This window comes from Chelonoidis abingdonii, chromosome 8 (assembly GCF_003597395.2).
Source record: "Chelonoidis abingdonii isolate Lonesome George chromosome 8, CheloAbing_2.0, whole genome shotgun sequence".
Taxonomy (NCBI): Eukaryota; Metazoa; Chordata; order Testudines; family Testudinidae; genus Chelonoidis; species Chelonoidis abingdonii.
In genome coordinates this window covers 69,604,877-69,616,511 of record NC_133776.1, presented here as the reverse complement: position 1 = coordinate 69,616,511, position 11,635 = coordinate 69,604,877, and the positions used below count along the sequence as shown (strand labels likewise).

At 43.5% G+C, this 11,635-nt stretch overlaps 1 protein-coding gene across 1 annotated transcript in view; it reads left to right on the top strand.

Moving 5' to 3' along the window:
* The first annotated feature begins 268 nt into the window (after positions 1-268).
* DIAPH2 (diaphanous related formin 2) overlaps positions 269-11,635 on the top strand; it is an 854,113-nt gene continuing 842,746 nt past the window's right edge. Inside the window, 3 exon segments of the mRNA XM_075068735.1 lie at positions 269-288; positions 290-431; positions 434-562. Coding sequence (XP_074924836.1) covers positions 269-288; positions 290-431; positions 434-562 — 291 coding nt within the window.

Here is an 11,635-nt window from a genome sequence, read left to right as displayed (position 1 = left end):
CCTGGAGCAGCCGCAAAAACACTGGCTCCCTACGCGCCCTCAGGCAGCAGATGTGACCCGCAGACTCCGGATCAGTAGACCCCCCTCCCCCGCTGCTGTCGCATCTGTTGCTCGCTGCCCCTTCCGTTCTGCTACGAGACTTCAGGGAAAGGGCGCCTCGAAAGAAGCTCGAGGTAAGGGCGGTAGCTTCGCCGTGGCTTCACTTTCGTAAGGGGCATGCGCAGGGAACCGGCCGCATCCTCACTAGGCCAGTGTTCAGGGTAGGCGCATGCGCAGAAGGGTGCTGTGGGCTCTCCTACCGGCCAGAGCGGAGAGGAGGAGGCGGCAGCAGCAGCAGGCTGCGGGGAGTCGCCCGTCTGCCCTGCGGCGCGTGCAGCGCCTATGGGGCGCTGAGGAAGCCGCTCGCAGCACAGGAGGCCGTAGCCCAGGGGTGCAGGGCAGGAGAATGGAGAACCAGGCGGCCCCGGGCGCTGGGGGCGAGGACACCCCGGGCTCCGGCAGGGCGAACCTCAAGCGCAGCGGGCGCGCCGCGGAGGAGGAGAGCAGGAACAAGCCTAAGCTGGTGAGGGAGCTGCGGGGCTCAGGGCACCGCGGGCGGGGGCGGGCATGTGCCGGGCACGGTGGGAGGAGGCTGGAGGACGTGTGGCGGGCACGGGGCAGCAGTCATGCGGTGCGGATCTAGGTGTCTTCCTGTCCCGGTGTTGTCCCTGCTGCTGCCGCCGCCCCGGCGATTGGTAATAGGGTTTGCGAGCCGGGCGGGTGCTGCCGAGCGGTGTGCGTGCCCCTCACGCCTTGGGTATCGTGCACGGAAGAGCCCTGCCGGTCTCTGAGACAGCTGTTGCACGCCAACCCTAGCGCCCGGTTGCGGGGCGCGGGGAGGGCCTTGGGCTTGGCGGAGCGCGTGATGCTGTCTTTAAAACACTGCTCCTTCAGGAACGGTTCCCCCCGCGAGACAGGAACGCTGACTCCTAGCAAGAAGTAGGGGATCTGCCCCCAAACCTGGTTTGGGCTGCCTCTTTCCAAGGGGCTCTGGATTCAGCCGTGATCTGGCAGCTTAAGTGGCTTCACGTGCTCACACCAGGGCTGAACTAATTAATCACGGGGATAACCTTGACACTACTACACCTGTTCTGGGACCAAGACCACACTAATGATTCTTTGGTTATCAACACACCAAGAAATAGATATATGCAGCCAATGCACTTCATAAAGTCCCTTCAAATGTGAAAATAATTAGTAATTTTAAAGTCACCTTTGGTGTTCAGTGGCTAACTTGAAGACTCAGAATGTATTAAAATCTTAACTTTTCAGCAACTAAGCATTTTTTAAAATCTTGTTCATTTTGCACAGTGGAACTTAAATGGTTTCTTAAAGTAACTGCATTTACTTATTTCAGGCATTACCTCTATGTTTGTGTGGTTGGGTTCCCCATGAAGAGATGGAATGGGCACTTACAAAAAGCTAAATTTTACCAGATCCTTATAGTGGCAACTAGGAGACTGCTAGATGAATTATCAATTTGTCTTCTCGCTACATAGTGATAAGGGGGCTACACTGTTCAATTCTCATTATGTTTATTCTAAAAAAAGAAAAAATGTAAGGCAATATGTGTTGAAATTCAATGCCAACAGGTATTATGAGAGTCCAGAACTAGGAAATAGTGGCTAGCTTCACTATAAGGGAGAGATGTAAATGAGTGTTAGGAACATGATGGAGATGGGTAGTTGAGTATTGCTTGGTTCCTGTAGTTGGTCTAATCTGCAAAACTATTCCCAGGCTCAGATTTGTGTGGAGAAAATCCCAGGTATTGGCCTGTGGTAGGTAGATTTGCTTCCATGAAACAAGACATACTTGTTCAAAGGCACCCTTCTCTCATTCTCTTTTACTTCTTTGCCAGTGAGAACCATATGTTTGTTTTAGGCCCTTTGCACTCAGTGGAACTGCTCAGTGCCTAAAATTACTCTGGAACTTAGGTTTGCAGGATCGGGTACTAAACCTTATTCTTATAAAACTAGCAGTATTAAAAAAAAATGCATATTAGCTTTCAACCTTTACACCTTTATTTGGGAATTAGCATCCTGTTGTTGCAGGGGTGATGGTGGGGGTACAGAATGCTTGATATACACCAAGCTGAGGAGGGTGTAGGATAAAAAGACAACTTGCTACAGATGGCTGCTGTGGTGGCTCAGACCTTCCAAGGGGAAATTAAGCTGTGCTCAGCTGGAGAGTTACTGCACAATTTAGAAGTGAGCTTGTTAAATTTCTTTGGTTTAAACTGTAGCTGAGAGGAGATGCTTGCTTCAGTGGATTTGGTCCCCTGAGCTTCAAATGAGTTGTTTCTCATGCACCTTAATCTTAAATTCTTTGTACAAGTAATAAAGGTAAAGGAGTATTTCAAGGAGGGGAGGGGAATTCCACTGTACTTCTACCTATAACTTTTGAGTTGCCTGAAATTAAATTGTGTGTGTACATGATAGTTTGGTATACCGGTAGTTGTTTTTTGGCATAATTAGGTTACTCAGGATCTGCCAAGTTGAGTAAGTTATGCAAGTCATCCCAAACTAATGCCAATAAAGACTCATGCCTCAGCATCTTACAGTGTATTTTGTATATGGTAATACTTTGTTGAAAAACAGTGCCATTCTGTAAAACTTGAAATTTGACTTAAATCTTTAAATCTAGGCTTCCATATTACAGGACCCTGAGCTCAACAGCACTGTAAGAGGGAGAGAAAGTATGCACGGGGGCAGCAGAGGGAAACTCTAAACACGATCTGATTAACCTTCCATATAACAACTGGATTAAGGAGTAAGATCCCTGTCCTTCTTAAGCATGGAAGAAAACTGTTTCACGACCAATGCTGGAGTCTGCACTTGGCAATTGTACAAAAATCCTCTTCCAAACTTTCATCAGAATTTATCATATGTATAAGATCAGTGCCACCATCTCCAGGGCTGATGGTGAATTCTACCTTTAGGGAAGAATTAGCTTTATGGGAGCTGCTTTAAAAATGTGCTTGGGTGTGGCTGTAAGACATGGTCCCAGTTGAGGTGGACTACTCAGCAACAAATCTGAGGTAACTTAATCTGCGTGACTGACATATCAAATTGCTATGAAATTCATCTTTGGAATTTCACTGTTGTGCATGTACTAGGTAGATTGGTTTGTGGCTCTGTTTCATTTATGTGACTATAATTTACAGCAGTAGTCCCTAGACTTTTTTGGTTGTGCCTCCCCTTACATCATCTGTGCCCTCCACGGGCACGGAGCCAGTGTTACAGATGGGGAGGCAGTCAGGAGCTGAATCATGCAGAGAGCAGAACTGTAGGTGGGAGAGTGGCCATGGTCTGAGTGGAACCGGAGGCAGAATGGGTCTGGGTGGCATTCGCTTCCCACTGTCTGTGGAGGCTGACCCATTCCCTGCTCTGCCCCACAGTTGGACCAAGTTCCATTCCTGACAGATTTTTGCTCCTGATCTCTAAATGGCCTCCTCAGGGATTGAACTCGTAACCCTGGGTTTAGCAAGCCAATACTCAAACCACAGAGCTATCTCTCAGGTCTTCTTCTTTCCTAAGCTTGTGAGTTAAAACAAGACAAAAACTCCAAAACAAACAAAACCAAAACAACAACAAAAATCCTATATGTGAAAGTATTTTGTCTATAGTCTCCCTGGTTCTGTGTAGTCAGTTTCTTCATTGTTTGTTTCTCTCTGAAACAGAGAGAAACTCAGAAGAAAAATGTGACTATGAAATACAAATTGGCACCTTAATTGAAGAAAAGTATATTACTGGCTTCACTGTCTAAAACTTAAAGTTAAAAAGGAACATGATTTCACATGTTATATTGTGAAAATGAAGAATAGAAGCACCCAAGTATATGTACATTGGCACTAAAAAGGCTTTTCACTTTCTGACCTGTCTACATTTAAAATAGTATAGCTTATTGTTTAAAAATAAGTAATGTTAAACAGATTTGTTGTTCCTAATGTTGACTTCACAGTTGAGTAATGCTATGATGCAACTACAAAAGCAGGTTTTTTGCATCTGGATCATGGTAGTGAGGTACACTCTTTTGAGATAAGCAACTATTGACTAAAATATCAAAGGGTGACTGCAGCTATCCAAATGTTTACTGGTTGAATGTGACAGACAGGTATATCTGAGAGAGCTGTTTCTTGACACAATAAATGATATTATGAAAAAGAAATCTAGAGCAGAGTATCTCAATTGACCAATTTCATTTAAACAAGTAGGGTTAAAGCCTTTGTAGTGGATGCACAAAGATATTGTCTACCGAGCAAACATAATACCATATGTCAGCAACAGGCTTATAAGCATCTGTGGTTGACATAGCTCAGGTGTGTCTTAACGCCATGAGTGTTAACTTACTCAAATGTTTTGACCCGCTCAGCAGGAGCAGTTTAGAACTGGTACACCTGAGGCCTCTTAGGATGTGTCTACACAGCAAATAGACATATGTGTCAGGCCCATGCCAGCAGACTTGAGTTCACAGGGCTTGGGCTCTGGGGCTGTTTCATTGCTGTGTAGACTTCTGGGCTTGGGGTGCAGCCTAAGCTCTGGGACTCTGTGAGATGAGAGGGTCCCAGGGCTTGGGCTCCTCCCCAAGCCCGGAAGTCAACACAGCAATGAAACAGTTCCACTAGCCAGAGTCGACTGGCACAGGCCAAATATAAGGAGTTAAATATTTTGCTGAAGTGAAGGACAAAAGACTTTGAATTTAAGGCTCACTTATAGTTGAGAGCAACTTGATTTGTGGCTTATCTTTTGAGGGCTTGTTTAACTAGAATTTTAAAAATATCAAACTGCTAATAACTTCTTGGATAAAGCCTAACTAATCTGAGGCACATGGTATCAGGAAGTGCTATTGATGCTAAGAATTCCATAGGATGCTGATTATTGCCTAATTTTTATGGATAAAAATCTGCTGTTGGACATACAAAGCTAAAACATTTCTCCTTCATGCTTAGAGATGGAAGCAAATTGCTTGAAGTTAGGAAGATAACTGGAGTGTTACTACACTATTGTCTCTGTGGGTTATTAACATTTTTTAATGCATCTAATTCTAGCTGGTAACAGACAAGGTACTGGACTAAGTAATCTAGAAGTCCATATTGTATTGTTTTCACTCATCGTTCTCTCATCTCCTTAGTCATGTTTCTGTTTCCTTTCCTGTTCACTCTGCACTGTTCCTGTGAAGAGAGAGTGCTCTCTCTGCATGCTCTCCAGGGTCTTGCTTAACTAGTGGTAGTTGTATTGCTTGCAAGTATAAGAAGTCATCAAAGGAGAAATGGATCAGTGTTGGACAGAGGAGGAGGAGCAGAGATGTTAGCGAGTTGCTCTTGAACATTTTGCAAGAGAAAGTAATGGGTTGCAATTGGGTGCTTTTTCAGGACATTTTAAGTAGGCTGGGCAGTATAAAACAAAATAAATTGTTTCTGATACTGTTTCACGAGCCCTGTAGCCATACACTTTCAAACTTGGATCTCTTCTGATGACAAAAGGTGAGCAGGGTTGGATGTACATGAAAGAAAACCCTACTTAAGGTAATTCCTCCTTGTTCCTAAAGTGTTACATCTAGCGGTGGTGGTGGTAGACGAGAAACAATGCCCCAACTTTAGTTCAAGTACTAAAGCTGGCATTGAGACTTAGATGAGATGCACAACCATGGCTCTGGCCACCTGTAGTTAAAATTCTTTATAGCACTGTTCGAAGTCTCACTGTTTAGTTTATACTGTTGTTCTGCCTACCTAGCTTGCTATGCAGGTTCAGTTGGATAGCTCTTTCTCCTAGTCTAAAGAGAAATCATTTGACACCTTTTATGTTGCAGCTTAAAGGTGAAACCCATACACAGGATCCAGTTAAGCACTATGATCCTGTAGGCCAGGGGTCTCAAAGTCCTAGCCTGCGGGCCATCTGCGGCCTGAGAACGATCCTGCTGCGATCCGTGGAAACTTTTAAAAAAGTTTCCGATTTCATCCGGCCCTCTTGGCTGCCAGCTGGTGGGAGGGGAGCAGGCAGGAGAGATTCTCCCCTCCCCCCGCCACTAGGAGAAATCCATGCGGCTAGGGTGACCAGACAGCAAATGTGAAAAATCTGGACAGGGGGAGGGGGGCAGTAGGACCCTATATAAGAAAGACCCAAAAATCAGGACTGTCCCTATAATATCGGGACATCTGGTCACCCTACATGCGGCCAAGCTGCTGGCTCTTTCTGCTTTAGGTGCTGCCCTCACAGCTCTCATTGGCTGGGGGAAAGGGACAGGTACCATAGCTAGTCGCCGTGCAGAGTCAGCCATAGAGGCAGCATCATTAGTTGCCAGGCAGAGTCAGCCATGGAGGCAGTGTCACTAGTCGCTGGGCAGAGTCAGCAGGGGCGGCATGAGGCCACGGGAGTGAGGTGACATGATTGGCCCACTGGGATGATTTGAGGACTAAGGTAAATTGAGCTTGAGACCCCTGCTGTCGGCAGTATATAGATGTACTACTTAGAGACCTTATAGGTCTCATTATAACTATTAATGTTTTCACACAGGTTGTATAATATCCCATTACTTAATGCATTTATGTATGTTGATAGGAAAGAGTAGCAAATGTAGATAGTGGATAGGCTGAAGTGAAAAGGAGATAGGTTAAATTCTACATTTATCTTTTAACTTATTAGTAGCTACAACATAAGGTATTGAGAACTTAAATATTGGTGTTTTGGTGGTGCCTCCCCATGGACAAAACTCCTTTATCTTTATCACAATATTACAGATAACACAAAGATGATCCTTTCCTGAAAAGACTTGGTTTGTAAGGTAACTTTATGAAATGTATATAGTACCTGACACTTAACTGAGTAAAGGTTCAGTAAAGAGTTAAGTTTTTCAGTCTTGACTGTCACAAGACTGTTGATAGACAAAATGTAAATCCTCCCCCAATATTCTTAATGAAGTGAGAAATCATGAACCTGTTCTTAGTTTTTGTAAAACATCTTGCATCTAAATCAAAATTATAGTTCTAATGTAGCCTTTCCACACTGCTGTACCCCTTTCAGGAGTCTGATTTGTCTTGTATACCCCCAGTTTTCACTTCACTTAAAAACTACTCTCTTATAAAATCAAACGTAACAATATAAGTGTTACAGCACACTATTACTGAAAAATTGCTTGCTTTCCCATTTTTACCATATTTTAAAATAAATCAATTGGAATATAAATATTGTACTTAAATTTCAGTGTATATAGAACAGTATAAACAAGTCATTGTCTGTGTAAAAATTTTAGTTCGTACTGACTTTGCTAGTGTCTTCTATGTAAACTATTAAACTAGGAAAATATCTAGATGAGTTAATGTACCCCCTGGAAGAACTTTGTGTACCCCCAGGTATATGTTTACCCCGGTTGAGCACCACTGTTCTAAAGTACCTGATAACTTACAATAACTTGAGATAAAAGTTTGTATGGCCATTGGCATTTTGTCCATAAGAACGTATGATTTAGTACAATCAGTACTGATTTCAAATACTGTAATAAGTGTCATATAGTTATTGCAAAATCTTACCATCTTTTCAGGGGGGTCTGGTGGTCCTTGTGTACAGCGATTTTTCTAATACACTCCTCCTGTTTCTGATTCCAGCACTCAAATAAAACACCAGACTTGTTTGCTTGGAAAATGTTATGTTCAATCAGACTGCAAAAGCTGTTAGCGTGCATCCTTTGAAATATTTAACCATTTTTTAAGCAAAGCTAGCACACTCACTGTACTTGCCTTGCTATTTATCTAGTGTAACTAATTTTTTGAAAGAATAGTTTAAACTAATTACACTTTTTAAACAATATACTAGTAAAACAAACTGTCAGCACATTAAAACAGTTATTTGGAATGCTTTGAAGCCTATTTATGGCTGAAATAAGTAGTTAATAGGTGTGTTTTTTCAAACAGTTTCCTAAAGTTTGACATGCAGTTACATTTGTTTCTAGTTTTGGTATGTGAAAAGCCATTGAGAAATTGGTCAGCCTTTGCAATCTTAGGGGGATCTGATTGTGGAGTGGCAATGATAAAAATGGTTGAAAAACCAGTGTTTACCACTAGTAAGGAGTATAGCTAATTTGTTAAAACTCAATATTTTGAAGCATGTTGCTATATTTTGACCCAAGCATCATTTATCTGGGTAACTGCAAGAAGAACAAGAGACTTTTTATTGGTTTTAATTAGCCACAACTTTATTATATACATGTCTGGGACTACCTGGCAGATAGTGTACAGTGCAGGCAAATCCATGCTTTTCATATAAATTCTCCAGGGCTTTCACCAGCCCCCACTTTGTTTCCATCCAGGTTCCCCAGCCACCCATGGCTTAGACCTTACCATCCACCAGCCTTGTAAGAGGGTTAAGGAGGGCTATGAGAATGAGGGGGAGGGGACGCAGTGGCATAGGAGCCAGCAAACAGAGCTGTAAACAGGGGAGTTTCAGTGGGAGTTGGCAAGGGGAGTTCGCGGAGGAGACTAAGAGACCTAGGCAGAGGAATAGACAGGCTAGTTAAGGGAGTGGGTGGTGATCTGCCAGTGGTCTGGTGCCCGTTGGGGGTTTGTTTTGCTGTAGGTGGTGGTGGTTTGCCTTGGGTTGTGTTTCCTGGACTAACAGGTTTTACATGGGGAGGCTATGACCAATACAGAGGCAGCAGTGGAAGACACAATGAGGATGACTGGATGTGGAAGCTGTGGCATGTACATGATCCTGGAGTGGGTACCTGAAAATAGTTTCATCTGCATGAAGTGCCACCTGACAGAGCTGATGGAAGAAAAGATCCAAGGATTGGAGATGCAAGTGAAAACTCTGGTTGATTTTAGAAGGGGCTTTGAGCAGATAATGGAGCAAAGACATGAGGAGGCTGAAGGGAAAAACTCAGACTTGCAGATGGAAGCAGGACCAAAGAATTCTGAGGGGAGACTGTGGGGTGAGGAAAGTGGACAGTGGAAGCATGTGACTAAGAGAACCAGGCAGAGGAAAAGACGGGCCAGTGAAGGAGAAATAGAACTCAGGAACAGGTTTGCAAAGTTGGAAAATGAAGAAGGGGCACAGCAGGTGGTCACTGAGAAGGTGAGAGGGCAAGGAAGAAGAGAAGAGCAGCTAGTCCTATAGGAAGAGGGGAAGAGTCAATGGAGATAACACCAAATATGAGCCCCAGGAGGATACGGGATGGTTAGAGGATTGCAAGGGACAATAGAAATTGAGAGGACTTGCAGCCAGTGGAACAGGGGATAGACCAGAGAATAGTCACCAGGAAAAGCAGGACTTGGGGACTCCTTACTGAGAAGAATAGACAGCCTGTAACTAGAGCTGACCAGAGAACAGAAATGTGCTGTCTGCCGGGTGCTAAGATATGGAATGTGGACCTGAGGCTGAAAAGGATCCTAACGTGAGCTGGGGAATCCTTGATTGTCCTTCTGAGAAGCTAGATCTCGCTGGAAGTATCAAGGGAGACTATGCCAACTAGAGGTGATCCGAAACAGAAGGGCTGGTGCTGCTTAAGGGATGTGACCTGAGGCTGTTCCTAAAGGAGAAGGGCAAAAAATCCGACTGGTGTGACAAGATTATGGAACAATGATCAACAGATGGCTCAGGCAGTGGTGCTATAAGGAGGGCTTTGGGATGTAGCCACTGGGAAGCATTCATGGACAGAGGACTGTTCTCTTGGGATGGACTTCACCTGAGTAAGGGAGGGAAATAGACTTCTAGGATGGAGGCTGGCACAACTGATTAAGAGAGCTTTAAACTAGGAATTTGGGGAGATGGTTGGGGGAGATGTCCAGGTAATCTCCATGCTGGAATTTAACATTGAGAGGAAGAAAACAAAGTAAGAAAGGATACAGCCGTGGGTAGGAGAATGGACATAAGGAGGAAGGGTAGTGTAGATACCAGTCTAATAGGTGATACTGGTGGTAGAATGTCTGTGCCTAATCGGGTAAAGAATGTCAGTGAAGCCAAACAGCAAAATTAAGATGTTTGTACACTAATGCGAGGAGCCTAGGTAACAAAATGGAGGAACTAGAGCTACTGGTGCAGGAAGTGAAACCAGATATTATAGGATAACAGAAACATGGTGGAATAGTAGTCATGACTGGAGTACAGGTATTGAAAGGTATGTGCTGTTTAGAAAAGACAGAAATAAAGGCAAAGGTGGTGGAGTAGCATTGTATGTCAGTGATGAGGTAGACTGTAAAGAAATAAAGTGATGGAATGAATCAGACAGAGTCTGGGCAAAAATCACATTGAGAAAGAAAGCTGCTATAGCCTCCCTTGAAATCATGCTTGGGGTGTGCTTCAGACTACCGGGATCCGATTTGGATATGGACAGAGACTTCTTTAATGTTTTTAATGAACTAAACACTAATGAGAATTGTGTGATCATGGGAGATTTTAACTTCCCAGATAGAGACTGGAGAACAAGGGCTAGTAAGAATAATAGGGGTCAGATTTTTCTGGATACAATAGCTGATAAATTCCTTCACCAAGTAGTTGAAGAACCAACAAGAGGGGATGCCATTTTAGATTTGGTTTTGGTGAGTAGTGAGGACCTCATAGAGGAAATGGTTGTAGGGGACAACCTTGGTTCGAGTGATCATGAGCTAATTCAGTTCAAACTAGATGGAAGGATAAACAAAAATAGATCTGGGACTAGGGTTTTTCAAAAGGGCTAACTTTAAAGAATTAAGGATATTTAGTTAGGGAAGTGGATTGGACTGAAGAACTTGTGGCTCTAAAGGCGGAGGAGGACTGGATTTACTTCAAGTCGAAGCTGCAGAAACTATCAGAAGCCTGCATCCCAAGAAGGGGGAAAAAAATTCACAAGCAGGAGTTGTAGACCAAGCTGGATGAGCAAGTATCTCAGAGAGGTGATTAAGAAAAAGCAGAAAGCCTACAAGGAGTGGAAGATGAGAGGGATTAGCAAGGAAAGCTACCATATTGAGGTCAGAAGATGTAGGGATAAAGTGAGAGGCCAAAAGCCATGTATAGTTGGACCTTGCAAAGGGAATTAAAACCAATAATAAAAGGTTCTATAGCTATATAAAGAAGAAGAACACAAAGAAAGAGGAAGTGGGACCGCTAAACACTGAGGATGGAGTGGCAGTTAAAGGATAATCTAGGCATGGCCCAATATCTGAACAAATACTTTGCCTCAGTCTTTCATGAGGCTAATGAGGAGCTTAGGGATAATGGTAGGATGACAAATGGGAATGAAGATATGGAGGTAGATATTAACACATCTGAGGTAGAAATCAAACTCAAACAGCTTAATGGGACTAAGTCGGAGGGCCCAGATAATCTTCATCCAAGAATATTAAAGGAACTGGCACATGAAATTGCAAGCCCATTAGCAAGAATTTTTAATCAATCAGTAAACTCAGGGGTTGTACCATATGGCTGGAGCATAGTTCCTGTTTTTAAGGAAGGAAAAAAGTGATCCAAGTAACTACAGGCCTGTTAGTTTGACATCTGTAGTATGCAAGGTCTTGGAAAATATTTTGAAGGAAAAAAGTAGTCAAGGACATTGAGGTCAGTGGTAATTGGGACAAAATACAACATGATTTTACAGAAGGTAGATTGTGCCAAACCAACCTGATCTCCTT